We start from the raw sequence: 19,825 nt of genomic DNA, 5'->3' as shown, positions 1-19,825 counted from the left end.
TCCCACAGTCCCGTGCACGCACACCAGGCAGTCTGGCCACCCCGAGAGACCCATTGGAGGCACCATGCCCGGACTGCAGAAGGTCCCTGATCAAGTATGGCTGTGTCTGTGAGTGTGTGTGTACGAGTGTGCACACATGCATGTGTGTGTTTGCGTGTATGTATGCTGAAGAGGTCATAAAAGTAACTGGCTAGTCATTTCAGCATTGAGGAAAGATTTTATAAGATTAATGACCCTGGGGACCAAAGTGCTTCAACAGGGGTAGCGTGATTGCCTTGTGCTTGGCCTGCTGGGGTGATTTCCTGGCCTCTCTGGTAGTGATCCCTGAGCACAGAGCCAGGAGTGATCCCCGAGCAAAGATTCAGGAGTGATCCCCGAGCACAGATTCAGGAGTGATCCTCGAGCACAGAGCCAGGAGTGATCCCCGAGCACAGAGCCAGGAGTGAAAACAGTGGGAAAACAGTGTTTGCACACTCCTTTGGGTTTGCTACTTAAGTCTGTAACTTTTCGTGTCCCTGGTGCTGGGGGTCCCCCAGCTCTGCTGGTGTGTGAATTTCCAGGGGCCCCTGTGATGGCCTGGCACTGAGGCTCGGGGGCTCAGAGTCTCCTGAATTCTGTGAGATTAAGAACGGGGACTGGCACTTTGGGGCTGGGCGGGCTTCCCTGTAGCAAGGTCCCTGCGTCTTTGCCCTTCCTCATTCCCATGAGCCGTGAGCCTACCACTGGGGTCTGTCTGCCTATAGTCTGTGCCCTTCTTCAGCCGTGGTCTCTGCCAAGGCCCAGGGGATGGGCTCGTTTAGCTTTTTCTGATATGAAATTCAAACCCTTGACCCCTGAAATGTAAAACAGATTTGGGGAACCGCAGGTTGCAGAGTTGCCCTGAGATTGTCCCGCTGGTTTGGCAGCCGGGTTGGAGTATTCGGCAGCAGGGGGGCATCTGTGCGGACGTCCCAGCCGTCTCTTCCTGCCAGCAGCCCACAAGGACACGAGGACACATGAGCCTTGCCCCCTGTCCTGAGCCTGGCGTGTCTCAGGCTGCACAGCTGGGAAACTCGAGGAGGTCTCTGTGGCCTGACTGGGAGTGAGTACATACACAGACTTGAGTGTATGTATGTATGTATGTGTGCGGGAGCATGTGGGTATGAGAGTGAATGCGGGTGCAGGTGTGCACTGGGTATATATGAGTGTGTTTGTGTGTGAGAGTGTGTACACTGGGTTATGAGTATGTATGTGAGTGTGTGTGTGCACTGTGAGTTTTCTGAGTGTGTGTGCTCTGTGGATTATATGAGAGTGAGTGTGTGTGCTTTGTGGGTTATATGAGTGTGTGTGTGACTGTATGTGCTCTGTGGGTTTTATGAGTGTGTGTAATTTGTATGTATGAGAGTGGATGTGGATACAGGTTTGTCTGCATGCACTATCGGTGTATATGAGTGTGTGTGCATAAGCATGTGTTATGAGTGAATGTGTGTGCAGGTGTGTGTATGCACTGTGTGGGTATATATATGTGTGCATGAGCATGTGTGCATGAGAATAAGTGCGGGTTCAGGTGTGCGCACACATGTACACTGGGTGTATATGAGTGTGTAAATGACTGCAACATGCATGTGTGAATGTGTCATCGTATATGAGTGTGTGCGCACGTTTGAGTATATGTGTGTTTGAGTGTGATCATGTGTGAGTGTATGTGAGATGAAAGTATGTGTATAAGCATCTGTGTGAGTGGATCTGAGTGTGTGTGCAAGGCAGGTCATGAGGGTTTCTCACCTGAGCCCTGAGTGAGCAGGGCTGACCTGGTCCCTCTACAGGGTGATTAGGGACTAAGGGTTGGGTGGGCCGTGGGAAGCTGGCAGAGGCTCCATATGTGCGTCCGGCTCGGGGCACATATCCACCATCCAGCTGTAGTGTGTCAGCTTCCGAGTTCCGCGGCCCTGCTTGGTTCGGCCTGGCCCTGCTCCCTCTGTCTTTTCCAACTGGGAACAGACCCAGATGGAAGAAGGGCAGGCTGCAGGTTCCTTCCAGAAAGTTCTGTGTCTGTTGTCGGGCTTGTGTGCAGGTTGAGTGAGATTTCAGGAGCAACACCCCAAGATCTCGCTTCCCAGAGGGGGTCCTGCAAGGCAGGGGGTGCTTGGCTGGCTGACGAGGGCTCAGAGCCCCCCTCTCTGGGGGGTCTCAGAAGGTCACATCCGGAGAAACAGTCTCTAGGCCTAGGGGAGGGGGTGTCTCCCAGTGTCTCCCAGGAGGCTAAAGGTGAAGAGGACATTTTGTTTTAGGAAGTGGGGTGCACAGCTCATGGGGAGCTTTGGGGGGGCCACACCCCGTGGTACTCAGGGCTGCGCCTGACCATGCTCCGGAGACCGGATGTGGGGCCCAGATTGGAGCCAGCGTCACTGGTGCAGCCGCACACAGAGTGGGTGGGTGCCTTCACCTCTGCCCTGGGCCTCTGGCCTGCAAGTTTGATTCCCGCTGTTGCAGCAGGATGGCCAAGTGTAAAGATCTGAGCATCGGGAGGTAGGAGAGAGCGACTCTTCACTTTCCCGGACCTGTGTCCCGCTGGCATTCGGGGCCGTGCCTGGCCTGTGTAGCGAATCCTGTCGACTTACTGGGTCCTGCAGATGCAGGCCCAGAGCCCAGTTCCTGTGGTACCACGTGAGCAAAGACGAGACAGAGGACACATAGAGAATGCCCCTGATGTCACCCCAGTGTCCCTGGGTCCCCGTGTCCGAAGTTTGGGGGGTCCCTCCCCGGCTCCTCTGCCTTTCACGAGGCTTCTCCCACGTGTCCCCAGCCTCGGGTCAACTGTCACATGTGTGTGGCCCCTGTATGTTCACGGGGTTCTGACAGGAATAGGCGGGATCATGCCTGGGACTGTCTGTACTTTCAGAGGCTGCGCTGCCCCCTCCCTTGGAGACTGGCAGGCCTCAGCCCTCGTACCCGTCACCATGAGGTACTCTGTACAGGAAGGGGGGCCGGACTCTTCTATTCTGCTTCACAGTGCTCAGTGAAGTGCTTTCCTAGCACTCACCAGTAATTAGTCATGAGGGAGAGATTCATTTTTTTAATCTTTTTTTTTTTTTTCTTTTTGGGTCACACCCGGCAATGCACAGGGGTTACTCCTGGCTCTGCACTCAGGAATTACCCTTGGCGGTGCTCAGAGGACCATATGGGATGCTGGGATTTGAACCCGGGTCGGCTGCGTGCAAGGCAAACGCCCTACCCGCTGTGCTATCGCTCCAGCCCCTATTTTTTTAATCTTAAAAAAAATGCTGGCTTAGGGGCCACACCTGGCGGTGCTCAGGACTTCCTCTTGGCTCTGCACTCAGGAGCCACCCCAGGTGGTGCTTGGGGGACTCTGTGGGGTGCCAGCCTCATGCACGACAAAGACCCTCCCTGCTTTTCTCTCTCTGGCCCTAGATAAAGATCTTTTAAAATAATCTTAAGGAACTTGTGAATTTCCACATAGGATGTTCCGATTCCCCATCTTTGCCCACAGGAATGTCTTCAAATGGGACCCTCAGTTTTTTTTTTTTTTTTTTTGGTTTTTGGGTCACACCCGGCGATGCACAGGGGTTACTCCTGGCTCTGCACTCAGGAATTACCCCTGGCGGTGCTCAGGGGACCATATGGGATGCTGGGATTAGAACCCGGGTCAGCCGCGTGCAAGGCAAACGCCCTCCCCGCTGTGCTATTGCTCCAGCCCCCTGGGGCCCTCAGTTTTTTGACAAAATCTTTTTGTGTGTCTTTTAACAAGTGTGTCTGACCTTCCTGCTCTCCACCCAGAAGGGATCGCTGTCCCCCTGTGTCCTGGCTGTGACTGTTTCTCCCAGAGGACCCGCACTCAGAGCTCCCCCTGGAACTAGCTCTGCAGGTTTTGTTCCTTCTGTTGGATTCCTCCTCCTGAGAACTGAACGCCCTGTCCGGGCCAGAGCGCAGATAAGCCAACCAGTGTCCGTGCGGTATTTCCAATTCAAATTCAGGATGAAAAGACTTTTGCTTCCAGTTTGCATCTTTTAGGAAATTTGTGTAATAGTATATATAACAAAATTGGCAACATTACTCGTTTCCCCTCTTGCTGCCGCTGCTGCTGCTGTCGTGGTCAGGGTCGAGGTGCCTGGCTACTGTGGCGTGTCGGGGGTTGCATGCCATGACATGGCCACCAGGATGCCTCTTGGATCCCACTTGGCAAGTGGACACTTCCCAGGGTCAGACTCCGAGCTGCTGCCCCCTGTGGTGTTTGGGCAGTGACACCCATGGACCCCACGGCCCCCTCATCTCCAGCCCCGCCCTGTCCCTGGCCACTCCCACTCCTGCCTCAGTCTCTGGATGGTTGTTCCTCACAGTGTTGGCCCTTTGCCGTGGGGACTGTGACAATGCAGCCCTCTGCGCTCTCCCCACCGTGGCCTACTGAGAATCCCTTCCTCTGGGAACATGCAGCCCATGCTGTGTGCTGTGTGTCTGTCCATCTGCCCCCCCGGGGGCTCCTTCCTATGCGGCTGTGTGCCTGTGGCTTTTGGCTGGCCGGGCAGGGAGGGCAGCAGCAGGGAGCCATGGGACGAGGTAGCTCTTCGTGTTTGGGAGAGCACCCTGTGCTCACCACCAAGATGCTCGGTCACATCCTTTGCACATCGTTTGCACCTAAACTCGGTGACCCCAGACTCCCCTTCCCAGCAGCTGGCACAGGCTTCCTGGTGGGACAGCACGGGTCTTGCATGCACCCAAGGTCCTGGTTTGCTTCATGGGATTGTTTGAGCCCCGGAATATTGCCAGAGGGTGAGCCCGGCGGCCCTCACCACCACCACCACCGACCTTCAGCATACGAGGCCCCCGTGACAATTTTAAGACTGATTGTTTTTAAATGCATGAACTTAAAAGAGCACATGAAGATCTGCAGTGACAGGACCAGCCTGGGCCCTAACACGGTCTCCACCTGCAGCCGGGGCACGGCACATGCCCCCTGGGCTTCTGACTGTCCGGCTCTTGCCCAGCTCCCTCCTGCCTCACCCCAGGGTGTGTCACTTCCCTGATGCTCCTGCAGCCTGGATCCCGGGGGTGGCCTGGCTGGCCATGGGCAACGGTGGGAGGCCTTCCGTCAGGCTTGAGACGAGCAGGTGCCACTGGAGCCGTACATGGGAGTCAGCGGCCATGGCAGGAATTGATGAGGGCAAGGCGGCCATGAGCCAGGTGTCCTCCTCCGTCGGAGCCTTCGCTGGGTTCTGAGCTGGGTCTGGAGCAGCTGGCCTGTGTGCTGAGGGGGTCTGGTTCTGACACTCATGGAAGACCCACGTCTGACTGTCGCATCCTCTGAGGATCATGGTGAATCTCGGGAGATGACGCTGTCAGCAGAGCACCCGGCTTTGTCCCGAGTGTGCGCCACCCTTGGCAGGCCTTCCCAAGTGTGAACCGTCCTGTGTGGGCTTTCCCAGCTGCCGGCGTCGGTCACTCACTGGAAAGGTTTCACCTCGGGCTGGTGTTGAGGTGGGTCTTGGGGGCCCCGGGAAGGAGGCTGCAGAGGCCGAGTGGTGGTGAGCGCTCTCCTTTCTCAGCCTTCCTCCCATGTCCAGCTTTGTGCCTTCAGCCCCGGCCACAGAGGGGTGTGTCCAGGCACAGAGGTCGCTGGGGTTGTTGACATAGAGTGTGGCTCTGTCATGTGTCACGGATCTTCCTGAAGGAGGGCGGGCACGGAGAAAGGGGGAGATGGGGGCACTGTGCAGGGTGAGTCTAGGAAAGTCCAGTGGGGGCATCGGGGATCTCAGAATGTGGCGCGCGCGCCCCCGCCCCCCATTGCCTCTTTCCCAGCCCCGGGGGCCAGTGCTTCCCAGGGCTGAGGCTTTGCTGGGTATGGAGGAGGACGTGAAGGTGAGAAGGAGCTGAGTGGCCGGTGGCCACTCGTCTGGCCTGTCCTGCACCAGGGCCTTCGGGTGACACGTGTGTCCCTGGACACAAACAGAGCTGGGGGCCAGACACTGTCACAGGGTCTGGTGGTGGGGGCGAGTGCCGCCTGGGTCTGGAGGTCTTTCCTGCCCTCACCCCTGTGGGCATGGCCAGCAGGGGTTTCTGGGGCTTTTGCCACCCCCAACTCGGCCTTGGAACGGCGGGAAGGAAAGGAGGCAGCTCGGGCTCCTCCCAGCCATGAAGGACGTGCCTGGTCCTGCCGGTGAGCAGCAGGAGGAAGCCGGGGTGTCGGGTGCTGTCCAGGGTGCCCTGGCCCTACCGCCCGCCTCTGCCTGGCTTCATTATCGATCCTGGCAGCTGCCCTGTGCCAGGCAGAGAGGAACCTGTGGTGGCTGAGTGCCTGAGGCCGGCAGGCCAGGCCAGCCTGACACCTGGCCCAGTGCTCACGTCGCCGTGTCCCCAAGCTGGCTGCCACTGACCGGTGCTGCTACTCCCACACTCTCCCTGAGGAGGTGCCTGGGTGCATGCGCTAGGGCCGTGAGCCTCTGAAGGCCCAGCCCAGCACCTGTCCCTCCCCAGGTCTCACTTTTTGTAAAGATGAAGTTATCTCTGGTAAAAAGCTACCAGTGCCCTAGAGGGGTGGATGGCAGTGTGGTCTGCACACGTGGTATTCATTCATCTGGAAGTACCGACCCCAGGGGTGGGGGGCTGCCTCTCCTTTGCACCTGGAACTGCCGGCTGTGATGTCCCCAAGCCCCCAAATTAATACATTAAAAAAAAAAATACCAGCACGTGTGACAACATGGACAAATCATTCTCAACTTCATGTAAGTGAAAGAAGGACAGATTCTGTGATTCCTCTTCCCTGAGCTCCAGGAAGTGGTTGGGAGCAGAGGCGGGGAGTGGGGGCTTCCCCCTGAGGTGGGGGAGATGTGAAGTGGTTTGAGAGGACCCGGGTCAGCCCACCCCTGCACTGCTGGGGGGTGAGGCGTTGTGAGCGATTATGAAACTGGATGTGCTGGGCCCTGGGAATGGGCTCTTGGGAGTGGACACGTGGTCATTTCATGTTATACATCTCTTTCATGCACGGTGAAAAGTACGAGGAAAAATAGACTGCAGAAGCTTGGCAGACAGAGCAGACTGGGGGTGCCCCAGAGCCTGGTCAGCGGGTGGCATCGTCCCTTGGCGTCCGCCCTCGTCTGGCCTGGACTCCTGCCCTCCTGGGGGTGGCTGTGCCGACGAAGTGGAAGCAGGATGGAAACTCTCGCATGAAAGGCCAGGCTGGGCTTCAGATGCTGAGCTCCGGGCTGGCAGGGAAGCCAGGAACGGGCCTCTGGGGGTCCCGCCGGGAGCTGCTTCTTTCTCCTGGCTTCCACAGTTTGTGACCTTGTGCTGGGCTGCAGAGTCCAGAAGCTAGAGCAGGAACAAACAAGCCCAAAAGCAAAACAGGCAAACCCCAAACCCCAATAAACAAACAAATGAGATAAGAGAAAGTTTAGAAAACAAATCTGGGAGACTTGTGACCATCTCTGATGGGGCCTAAGAGAAGCTTGTGGGTTGGGAGCTGAGCGTGAAGCAGCATGGAAGCCCTGGCCTAATGTCCAGAGGCAGCTCCGGAGGGCAGAGATGGTGGCACCCACAAAGGATGTGAAGGCAGCAGGACACTTCCTGTGGTGCAGCGGAGCCTCGTCCCTTCCTGCCCAAATGCTCCCAGGTCACTTGAGAGAATCCCCAAAATAAAACCCGAATTTATCTCCTACAACCCTCGGAAGCATCCGAGTGCCCACATGTACAAGTACTCAGGCCTCGGCCTCCTGCTGGAGTGAATGTGTGTTGGAAAGTCGAGCCTTGGGAGAAGCCACGATGTTTTCATCTGCAGGTGAGAGAAGGATCCACTTGGGTGAGCAAGACAGGTTTCTCTGGAGAACCCGTGATACTGCACAGAGCCCCAGGGAGAGCAGCAGTGAGTGAGAGGGAGAGTGGGTCCCTGTGTTGGGAAGTTGAGCTGCTTTCTCCTGACCAAGGCCCCCAAACCCATTGTACATTATGCAGACCCAGCTGGAGTGGGGTGGGGGGTGGGGGCACACCTGGCGATGCTCAGGATTGCCTCCTGGCTCTGCTCTCAGGAATCACTCCTGGTGGTGCTTGGGGGACCCTATGGGATGCCGGGGATTGAACCCGGGTCAGCTGTGTGCAAGGCACATGCCCCACCCACTGTGCTATCGCTCCAGCCCCCCAAATTGGATTCCTTAGCTGCAGCTTTCTAAGCTATTCCTAGAGTTTATGTGGAGGCATAATTGTTTAAGATAGCCAAGGTAATTTTGAAAAAGAAGACAGAAGGGGCAAAGCAGCAGCCCACACAAGGATCCTAAGGGGGGTCTTCTCGGGGAGAGCGCAGCCTCCAGGCCTGCGTGCGGGTGCTGGGCTTGCTGGCAGGGGGTGCCGGCAGGGAGAGGCCGACACGAGGCCTGGGCCCTTCGAGATACCGAGGTCTTGCTGCACTGTGGGAACCACAGGGCCGGGTGCGAATACTCTCCCTTAACAGACAACTGCTCTGACAAGGGCCTTAGTCATGGCAGCTCGCCTGCGTGGACAGATGCTGCTTCTCGGGAGATGCGAAGGTGCCCGCGCCCGCTCACTTGCATCAGTAGCAGCTGACTAGAAGTTACATTGAGACATCTTGCGGCTCTGATATCACTTTTTTTTTTTTACCCCTGTCTTGAGGCCAATGTTGCCCAGACAGAGGCTTCACCTTCATCCTGAGCGCTGGAAAGAAATGTGCCCCGAGAACTCTACTGACAGCTGGTGGGCACGGCACCAGAGCTGTCGGGAAGGAAGGGCTGAGATTTGGGGAAGTTTGGCCTCCCATACTGGGAAAAAGCTAATCCGGACAGTCCTGAGTAGCACCAAATCCAAACAGGAGTGTCCTGTAAATTCAGTGGTGGCTGTTTGTTTTTTTTGGGCCACACCTTTGGGGATGTAGCAGGTGCCTATCTTTCTGGCTCCCTGTTGGTGAATTTTTGAAGATGCCTATAAATATAATACAATTAATATATCATAGAGAAACTTCTCATATATACAAACAGATACGTAGAAAGATACCTTTTGGAACATTTGCTGCATATAGAAACAACTTGAATATCCATCAACACAGAAGCGAACCATGTGATATTTAGTATAATGAAAACCTTATTCAGCAACTCAAACATTAATCCTATGTAGCAACATAATTAAAACCCAGAAGCATAATAGAAAAGAATACTTTGTAAGATACATTTAATATGTACTTCCCCATACTATCTGTCCAGCCCAGTCTTTTCAAAAAATAAATTTCAGAAACAAGTCCTATTTTATTTTATTTTATTTTATTTTTTTTGCTTTTTGGGTCACACCTGGCAATGCACAGGGGTCATTCCTGGCTCATGTACTCAGGAATTACCCCTGGCGGTGCTCAGGGGACCATATGGGATGCTGGGATTCGAACCCGGGTCAGCCAAGTGCAAGGCAAATGCCCTACCCGCTGTGCTATCACTCCAGCCCCAACAAGTCCTATTTTAAAAACATAAAGCTGTAAATGTAACACATGGTTTGAAGACATTTGTGTAGATTAAAATGCCACAATACTTAGGATGTGCCAGTGTCCACTTATATGTGCAGGAGAGTGAAAATGGATCGAAAAGGGTAGCATGAAGTTTAAAGTAGTGGCCAAAGAGGTCATCGAGGGGCTGGAGTGATAGCATAGCGGGTAGGGCGTTTGCCTTGCACGCAGCCGACCCGGGTTCGATTCCCAGCAACCCATATGGTCTCCTGAGCACTGCCAGGAGTAATTCCTGAGCGAAAAGCCAGGAGTAACCTCTGTGCATCTCCAGGTGTGACCAAAAAAAAAAAAAAAGCAAAGAGGTCACCAAGAGGAAAAGGGACGGTTATATTATTCTGGTACTTTCCTGGCCTTTTGAAATTCCTAAAATTAAGCGTGCTTAGTGATAGAGTAGAATATTCTGGAAAAATGAAAATCTTGTCAGCCCCATTGCCTCTGGGAATGAGTGCATAATGGCCTTATTGGAAACTATTTTTCGTCAGGCCCCTTCTGTGCTGTGTGGAATTGTCTACTAATTATGATTCAGACAATTTAGATATAATTTGGGTGGGTGACTTCAAAATATGCGTCATTTTATTTATTTTATTCTTTGTTTTCTGCGGCTGCACCTGGTGATGCTTAGGGGTTACTCCTTGCTCTGCACACAGGAATCTCTTCTGATGGGGCTTAGGGGACACTGTAGGATGTTGGGGATGGAGCCTAGGTCAGCTGTGTGCAGGCAAGCGCCCTGCCTGCTTACTGTTGCAGCATTTCACCTCATGGGTTTTGCATGCATGATGTGCAGTGCGTGTGTTGACGCCTGGGACAGTGGCGTTGCAATCTGCTGTGCCTGGTGGCCGTCCAGAGATGGGGTTCAGCTCACGCTGCCCTTGGCAGATGGGTTTCCCAGCTCTGATTCTCTGTGCGGGTCCCAGCCTTCCTGCAGCTGTTTCTGACCTTGAGGCCAGTCGTCCGGCACCGGCTGGTCTCTTGGCGGTGCGGCGGCGCCCTCTGGTGGCCGGAGGCCCTTCCTGAGACAGGCAGCGATCTCCCTCCCTGGCAGTGGGGACTGTGCCTCTCCGCTGGGGGGATGAGGGGGGAGGGCGGGGGTGGGGTGGGGGGTGTTCCCGGAGCTCATGCAGGCAGGCGCCCTGTTCTTGGGCAGGCCCCCCTCTCAGGTCTCACACTCATGTCCCCCCCTGAGTCTCACACTTAGGCCCCCTCCCTTAGTCCCCCACTCTAGCCCCTTCCGTCAGAGTCACACACCTGTCCCCTCCCTCAGAGTCTCACACTCATGTCCCCTCTCAGAATCTCACACTCATGTCCCCTTTCAGAGTCTCACACTCATGTTCCCTTAGAGTCTTGCACCCGTGTCCTCTCAGAGTCTGGGACATGCATGTGTCCCCTTCCTCAGTCTTTCACTCATGTCCTCTCAGAGTATCACATGTGGGTTCCCTCGGAGGCACCCTCATGGGCTTGGTTCTTCACTTGCGTGTGTCTGGGGTGGGGGGGCGTGGGAGCGGATGTGAGTGCTGAGGTGTCATCCCGCTGCAGGCACTGGCTGTATGCGGCTTCCCCGGGACCCTCCCCTCCCCTAGAAGGACGTAAATCTCCCCTGCATGCCTGGCAGGCCATAAAGAGGTCACATTATATCTCCATAAATCTCCCTGGCCACCCGCTGCTGCCATTCCCGAGGCCAAGGGGAAGTTGTTCCTGCTGCGGCCCTTTCCCTGCGGACTCATTGTCTTGTCCCTGGGGAACTGGCCTGGCCATTTACTCAGTATTTCCTTCCTGCCTGCCGGCATCGGGCAGTGGTGCAGCGAGGGCCATGGACACAGGAATGGGGGTCGGCCTGGCTCTGCAAGTGGCCAGGCACAGGGTGGCCCCCCGGAAGCCGATCCAGAGCTGCCTGTGAAGTGCCGGCTGTGGGCACCTCTGATCCCGTGACCCAGCGCTGAGTTCTGGCTAAGAAGTGCCCAGTGACTGTCCTTGCGGATGATCCTGGCCCTGCCTGCAAGCTTCTGGAGGCATATTTTCTAGACCAGCCTATGCTGCCCTGCACCCACCCGCCCATCTCCCCGCCGCCAGCTGGATGGGAAACACTCGCCTCGGTGCGGGGGCTGCCCAATGCGTGGCTCTGGGGAGTGATGTCCAGGGTGGGTGTCCCGACTCAGCCCAAGGCCAGGGGCCTGCCTTAGCAGTTACTTTGTTTGTACATGTTACTTTGTTGCCACTTCATTTCTCTTCTGTGAATGCAGCGATTCATTGTAATGGGCAGTTCAAGGTCCTACTTGCATTTCACGGTAGATTTTAGAACATTCCCCTCACTCCATAAAGAACCCCCAGGTCCTCTTTACCCGCTTCTGCATCTGCATCACGGGCCCTAGGACCTTTGCTCCTCCAGTCGGCCTGGACTGCGCTCTCACAGACCAAGCCTGTGCTCAGGCTTCTACACTGTTGCAGGAAGGGGGAGTCTTGTTCTAAACCACGATTTAGTTTTTTCTCTGGCCCTAGCAGTGGACTGTGGGGTTCCCACCAGCTCGCCTCTTACAGACCCGTGTTTCCCTGCCTTTTGGGGCTAGGGGTCCCTTTAGGGTACTCAGCTGGTCCCTGACCACTCTGTCCTCAGAGAACCTGGGCTGGGTGTGTCCCCGAGTCAGTTCGTGTCTGTGTGTCCCAGATCCCCATGTCACTCCGTGTCCATCTGTGAGCAGATCCTCTGTTCTTGAGTGCTGGTGGTCCTGGAAATGCATTATGGGGATGCATCATGGGGCAGGAATGGTAGGTGCGGGACCTTCAGCCAGCTCCCCACTCCCCCACCCCGTGATGCTGTCATGTTAGCGGGAGCCCGGTGGCCAGTGTGGGCAGCTGTGTCATGCCTGGATGGCCGGATCGGGTCAGGGACCTTCTGTACGCTTGCCTTCGTGGACTCGCCCGAGTGTCCCCGTCCCTCGTGGTCTCCGTGGCTCTGTTTGAGCCTGCGCTGAGCCCCTGGCCGGGTCCCTCACCATGTGTGTGGTGTCCAAGGACCTCTGTTTGTGTCTCAGGGATGTCAGAGGGTATGTCGAGGACACTCCAGGCCCACGGAGGAGGACGGCCCATCCCAGAATCCACACTGTGTGGAACTCACGTCCTGTGGGCAGAGGTGGGGTGGGGGACGCTGGGCAGGAGGGCAGGAAACAGTGGCAGGAAGGCCTGAGAGGTCGAGGCCACCAGGGCAGCTGGGCAGGGCAGTGTCCACGAGTCCTCCCTTTGCTGGCCGCCTGCTTCACGGCCAGCCACACTCTCAGCATGGCTGTCTCGGGGCAGGGTCCAGATGCCTCCAGGAAAGACCTCGGAATAGGGACTGTGCTTTGGGTGGTCTGTGGCCCTGTGGCTGGACAGGACAGGCCAGCGTGGACAGGCTATTGTGCATCCTGGAATTGGCCTGGAGGAGTGAGCCACAGACCTCTTCTAGCTCCGCATCTTCTGGGCGGTGCCACACACCTTCCCCACATGCCAGTGCCCGAGCTGACGGTGGCACCTTGCAGTAGGAAGCAGCTGTGAGCAGACAGCTGGGCTCGCCATCAGCACCCTTGTCCTGGGCTCATGGACTCGGTGCTCAGCTCTGGACTGAGGTCGGTCCTGCACTGATAGCTGGGCAGTCGGGCTCTGCTGGCTAAGCTGGGCCACTACGTGTGTCTGGCCACACGAGGCTTTTGCTGTCTGCGCCGCGTAACCTGCCCTGATTTCCTGACAGCCTCCCGCCTTCCTCCCTTTCTCCTGTCCCTGGACACTGGCCCCTGAGCACAGACCCCCAAGCCAGAGGCTGGCACAGAGCCGAGCACCCACCACATGGTACTCCAGCTGCTGGCCTCCGCAGGGACAGAAGCTTGGATCCTCCGCAGTCTCACAGCTTGGTTGCCTGGGAGTGAGTGTGTGTGTGTGTGTGTGTGTGTGTGTGTGTGTGTGTGTGTGTGTGTGTGTGTGTGTGTGAGTGGTGTGTAAGTGGGTAATGTCAACAGTCCCTTCCATGCCGACATGGCCCTGGGAGTGAGTGTGTGTGTGTGTGTGTGTGTGTGTGTGTGTGTGAGTGGTGTGTAAGTGGGTAATGTCAACAGTCCCTTCCATGCCAACATGGCCCTGAGACCCTGGCCTCGGGCGCGGCAGTTCTGGCAGACCCGGCAGAGGCGGTGTGGGCACCTCAGCCCCGGAGCTCCCAGAATAGGGCCCCCCTCCTGCCCCCACTCTGGCTTGGCCACGCTGTCACGGCCAGGCCTGACAGAGCCCAGGAGCCGCCGTCTGGCTGCTGCCAGGAAAGCTTGGCACGTGCTTCGGCGCCATCGGGCCGGCCTGGGTCCTGGGAACTGGGGCTGGGTGGTCTCAGCCAGGGACGCACGGGTGGGCCCGGGGGAGGGGACTCCGGGCAGTTTGCACACCCTCAGCCCATGTGCACCCAGAAGCAGTGTTGGAAAGCCAGCATCCCGCACTGCCCTCGGTCTACCCCCGCGCCCACTCCTGCTCTAGCCCGGCCCCTGGGTGGGCCCCGAGATGCCTGGCAGGGTGGGTGTGGCCACAGTCTTGTTGGCTGCTGACCAGGTCAGTTCTTTCTGGTCACTAGGATGGCCCCCCCTGTCTCTGCTCGGGTTCTGGCTGGGAGTGACCTGCACTCGTTCATTCATTCATTTGTTCACTCATTTCCAGCAGTGTGGACTGGGCTGACCGCATGATAAGCATGGCCATCGTCTGTTGCCATCGTCTCTCTGTGGCCACTGTCTCTCAGTGGCCATCGTTCATGTGTCTTCCCCGCTGCTGAGTCTGTAGTCCATCCTGTTCACGCAGGGGTGCCGGCAAAGGCTGGCTATCTCCCATCTCTTCCCCCCAGCCACTCCTCAGGGCAGGGGCCCCTGGTGTCCCCCTCAGCCCAAACGAGCATGCCGCCGTGTCATCTGGGCTGCTAGCCAAGCACTTCATCGCATTGTTGGGAGTCCCCCCCAATATTTGTACAGTGCTTTGCGATACTATTACAAGTCTCCTGCAGAGTGGCACTGCCCACACCCACCCAGCCCTGGCCGCATTCCTGTGGCCTCCTAGGGCTTGGAGCGACTCCCATGGTGCCCTGCTGGGCGGGCACCATGCCCTTGGCCGTGCCCATGTCTGTATACAGGGGCGCCCACTGAGCTGTGGGCCTTGGACTCACTCTGGGGAGAAAAGATGCTCATGTGAGCCAAGTGTGAGCGAGTAGGAAGGGGCCACCCCCAGCATCCGGGAGGTCATTTTTGCTTCCATTTTTAATGTGGACGAGGCCTTTTGGTGCTGGGGCTTGGGGCTCACCGTGCCGTGTCAGGGCTCCCTCCTGGCAGGACTGGGATCCAGCCCCTGTGTGAACTCTTCTCCCCTGTGGCTCTTGGGACACACCAAGTAGCACTAAGGGCCACTCCTGACTCAGTGCTCAGGGTCAGGGCTGAGGCTCAAACCCAGGCTCCAGCATACAGTGCTCCAGCCTCGGTACCCCAGTTGGAGTTTTTAAATGCAGGGTGGGGCTTTACTTTAAATACAGGGTGGGGTGTTCTTGGCTTTGGCTTTGGGGCCACACCCAGCGGTGCTGGGGGCTTCCTTCTGGTTCTGCATGCAGGGATCACCCCTGCTGGGGACTTAGGCTGCTCTGAGCAGGTGCTTTACCTGCTGTGCAGTTGCCCTGGCCCTAAGGGGTCTTCATCTTTAACGGCAAGTGTTTTTTTATTGAGGGGCAGACCCTACTCAGGGCCTCTCCCGGCGTGCCAAGGGACTGTGGGGTTCAGCTCCTGCATATAAAGCCAGTCCCCTCCAGAGGAAAACTCACACAGCGTGACACTTCGGGTGCCCAGGGGGCTCAGGGGCTGCACTGCTGGAGGCAGTTCTCCGGCCCTCCCTGGCTGGGGCCTGACCTCCCATGCCCAATGTGCGGCATGGTCATGAGGAGCCAGCGGGCAACAGCAGACCCACTGCCCACACGCCAGCCTAGTGGTGAGGCGAGTGTGGCCCCTTTGAGAGTGGCCTGGGGGTTTCCTCAGGGGGGCTTAGAGGGGCTGTGGCCAGGCCATGGTGCAGACATGGCTCATGCAGCAGGAGAGGAGGGTCCTCCCTCTGGGTGCTCGTCTCAGGCAGGCATGCTTGCGTCAGAAGGAGAAGGGGGTGTCCAGGGGCTTGTGGAGGCTTCTCTTCACCAGTGCTAGACGTGGGGTGTGGTGGACAGAGTGTCTCCAGAATACACTGCCCACGAAATCTCGGGCTACGGTTTTCTGTCTGTCCTTTGGGAAATCTGCCAGCATCTTCCAGAATGAGGCGGGCAGGGTGGGGGCGGGGGCTGGGGCTGGGACTAGGGGCTGCCCGCTGGCTCAGGAAGCTGGTGCAGTCACTTAGCATAGAGGGACACCATGCTATGGTGCCACCTAGTGTCCGCAGCTCCTTCTGGGCTGGCCACTGCCCCTCCCCACCCCTGACTCTCTCTTGCCCACTTCCGGGAAAGCCAGGCCTGGGGAGCCGAAGTGGCCTGGGACTTGCGTGTGGGAGACTGGTGACCTTCCCTGTGGCCAACATGGGACATCTGGGGGCCTCAGGAGGCACCTGTTTGTTGTGTGGAGTGGGGTTCCCTGCCAGCCCCCATTCCCAAGAGCAGGAGGAGGGAAAATGCTGAGCCCTGACCTCAGAGAGCCAGCCGGTCCCTGGAAGGAGGACAGGCCACAGTGGAACGTGCCCTGGGGAGGACATAGGTTGTTTGGAGGATGTGGCACTGCAGGTGCAGCCGGGTGCAGTGGTGGGGAGGGCGCCGCGGGGCGGTCAGCTCCCTCCAGCCTCCCCCTGCTGTCCTCCATGGTGCAGAGACATGGGGGTGGCCTGTGAAGGCTGCTGGGCACAGGGACTGGCAGACGCTGAGGGGGTGGCCGGGGGAGTTTATGAAGGGCAGGGGAGTGAGCAACGCTGCGGTTCTCAGGGACTAGGCTCAGCTGGACAGGACGGGCCTGCCGGGCACGCTGTCTGGCTCCGGGGCACCTTGGCTGTGTCCCGGTGCTTGCCCATCCTGCCCAGCAGGGACCATGTTTCGCCCAAAGGGGAGAGAGAGGGTCTCGGGGATGGGCTCCCATGCGAGTGCTCCCCTGCTTCTGCCTGCAGATATGTTCGACGACTTCTCTGAAGGCAGAGAATGCGTCAATTGTGGTGCCATGTCCACCCCACTGTGGCGGCGGGACGGAACCGGCCACTACCTGTGCAACGCCTGCGGCCTCTACCACAAGATGAATGGGATCAACCGGCCCCTCATCAAGCCGCAGCGTCGCCTGGTGAGGAGCCCCCCGGCCAGGCCCCAACACCCTCCTCCTGTCCCCTGGGCAAGCCCCTCCCCCCGGACATGCCCTGGGCACCCCTCCCTCCCCGCCATGCCCTGGCCACTGCCCAGCGTGCAGCGATGGCCTTCCTCAGCCTTTGGCTTCCAGTCTCACCTGCCCTTCTCCCGCCTTTAGGTCAGCATGGGGGCCCGCCAGTCTCCCTGCCCGGCGCGGGAGGACAGTCCTTGCTGGGGGCTGCCCCCGGGCTGACTTGTTCCCATGTTCCTTTGGCTTGGAACTATGGCCCTCAGTGCTCAGAGCACCGGGAAGTCCCACACGCATGCCCTTTGAGCCTCTCCCTGACCCATGGTTGGGCCTTGACCACTGCCCACTGGCTTCTCTCCATGGGGGCAGTGGACAAGGTAAATTGGAGGTCACCATCCTCCAGCATCTGCCGTCCACTCAGGTGACCTGCACCCGCTGAGCTTCCACAGACCCTGAGTCAGACCCCAGCTGACGTGGGGGTGGAGTGGGGGGCATCACACACCCGGGCGTGGTGTCGGGTGCCCCTGGCATGGTCTGTCTCCTGACTCCCTGTTTCCCGTGTCGCAGTCTGCCTCCCGCCGAGTGGGCCTGTCCTGCGCCAACTGCCAGACCACCACCACCACCCTGTGGCGCCGCAACGCTGAGGGAGAGCCTGTGTGCAATGCGTGCGGTCTCTACATGAAGCTCCATGGCGTGAGTGACAACCCCCCACCCCCCTCCCCGGTCACCCGCTCTCCCCCAGCTGCCCTGGGCTCCCGGGGACCCTGAATGGTGCCGGGCATGGGGGCTGGCTTGTCTGCAAAAAAGGCCAACGCCCAACCACCGAATGGCTGGCTACAGGAGAACTTCCGGAGCAAGTTTTCCAAGCTCTTAAGCCGCAAGGGAAAAGTTGGACGTATTTGATTGTATTCAAGTGACATTTAACAGGAGTATATAAAAAGTCAAGAAAAGGAAGTTAAAACCAATATGCACGTGTGCTAGAAGGGTGGATTTCCCTTTAGTTCAGAGAGCCACATAAGTCTTCGTGTGGATTTGTGTTGTGTGTTCTTGCGCCACACGCAGTGGTGCTCAGGGCTGACTGCGGGCCACTCTGGGCGGTATATGAGACTGACCTACCTGCTGTCTGGTCACTCTGGCCCCTATAGTTTTTATGTTTTTATTCAGAATAATTTCTCTAGAGTTTGTTTGTGAAATACTCACATATAGAACACGGCACATAGCATGTGGCCCCCCCATTCTTTGGTCTTGTTGGTTTGGGGGCTATGGTGCATGGGGCTGCTTGTGGTCAGCACCAGGGCCATGCTGTTAGCAGTGTCTGGGGTCCCTGCAGTGCCGGCCTCGAGCACCAGGCTTTGGGCCTTGCCCTGTGCCCCCCTGGTATTCCCACACAAAGAAGGGACACCGTTGGTTCCTGGCCACCACCACAGGGGCCACAGCCACTTCCCATTTTGTACCTTTTCAGCAGTCTAGGTGGAAAGTCTGGCTTTAAATGTTATTTAAATTTAACAAGCCAAACCAAAGAAACATGTGTATAATAACATAAAGTACACAGTTCTTTTCAACTGCTGACCTGCCAGTTGATGCTAAGCTGCTGAAATTTCCTGCCAGCCCAGGAAAAAGTGGTTCTAGTGAGGCTGGAGCAATAGCACAGCAGGCAGGGGCCTGGCCTTGTACACAGCCAGCCCGGGGTCCATTCCTGGCAGCCCCTAGGGTTCCCAGAAACCCCAGGAGTGATTGGCTAAGCCCTGAGCATTGCTGGCTGGAGCCCCTGAACAAACAAAAACATGACTGTTGCTGCTCTATGACTGTATTAAGTGGCATCAACTCTCCAGGGTCTGCAGGGAACGGATGCACTGTCCCCAGTGTACAAGGTCATGCTGTTGCAAGCCTGAGTGTTCACATATGGGCACGTACACACAGAGGCATGCACACACACACACAGAGACCTGCATATACACACAGGCATGCATACATGGGAACACATACAACATACAGGCACACACTGGCATGGGCACACACATAGGTATTCACATGCAGACACTCATACACAGGCGTGTATACACACGGGCACACACAGGCACTCACAGGCATGCACACACATACAAAGGCATAGACACATACCTCTGTGCACACATATAGGCACACATGTGGTTAGCACAGACATGTACTCCAGATGTATGTTTGAGATTTTTCAGGCATTGACATCAGCGTGAGGGTGGGGCTGAGTCTCCTGCTCGCTTGTCTTGTCACAGTCCCCCCGAATGCCTTAGGGACACTCCTTGCAATGCTTGTCTTCCTCAGAAGGTCTGTTTCTTTCTGCTAGAAGTGTTGACCCTGAAGCAACACTGTTTTGTTCTGTGAGAATAAAGGACAGCGTTCAGGAGGAAGATGGGGCAAGACACTGGTTCTGTTGGAGAGTTCCAGAGTCTCAGGGCTGCTGTGCAGGTGTTGAAGATTGTCCTTCGGCTGCAGCGGGGAGGGTGTTTTCTTTGCATGCAGCTGACCTGGGTTCGGTCTGATCCCTGGCACCCCGTAGGTCCCCCAAACCCTGCCAGGAGGAATGACCCAAAAACAAAGTAAAAGATTGTCCGCAAAAAATGGGGAGGTGCTGAAGTAAGGCCCCAGCCGTGTGCACGCGTGCTGGCGCGCATTCACGGCAGAGCCCGGGGCGACGGGACAGCCGGCTGGAGGACAGCAGCTGCACTGTCTGTGCTGGGCCCTAGGGCACCTTGACTGGGGGGAAACCGGCCACTTGCACAGGACAGACACTGGGCAGATGCATCTGGAGTGGCCAGGTCTGGAGAGAAGAGCAGAATGGGGGTAGCTGCGAGGTCAGAGGGAGAGGTAAGGGGTTCTGGGGTCAGGCTGTGCCCCACTGCACACAGTGCAGGAACCCCACTGTGAGGGCCGAGGTGGGGCTCTGCCTCCCTCATCCCTGCTGAGTGGAGGCTGGGGTCCAGCAGCCACGCATGCTGGGGCACTGCTGGAGCAGATCCCCGGCCACACCAGTCCCCATGGGTCCCTGTGGGTG

At 57.3% G+C, this 19,825-nt stretch overlaps 1 protein-coding gene across 2 annotated transcripts in view; it reads left to right on the top strand.

The window, feature by feature from the left end:
- GATA4 (GATA binding protein 4) overlaps positions 1-19,825 on the top strand; it is a 29,387-nt gene that overhangs the window by 8,426 nt on the left and 1,136 nt on the right. For both annotated transcript variants that reach the window (XM_055122582.1, XM_055122592.1), the window contains 2 exons: positions 16,598-16,764; positions 17,362-17,487. In XM_055122582.1, coding sequence (XP_054978557.1) covers positions 16,598-16,764; positions 17,362-17,487 — 293 coding nt within the window. The remainder of the gene's footprint in view (positions 1-16,597; positions 16,765-17,361; positions 17,488-19,825) is intronic.

This window comes from Sorex araneus, chromosome 1 (assembly GCF_027595985.1).
Source record: "Sorex araneus isolate mSorAra2 chromosome 1, mSorAra2.pri, whole genome shotgun sequence".
Taxonomy (NCBI): domain Eukaryota; kingdom Metazoa; phylum Chordata; class Mammalia; order Eulipotyphla; family Soricidae; genus Sorex; species Sorex araneus.
The sequence above is the reverse complement of the archived record's forward strand: the minus strand, read 5'-3'. Positions and strand labels throughout refer to the sequence as shown.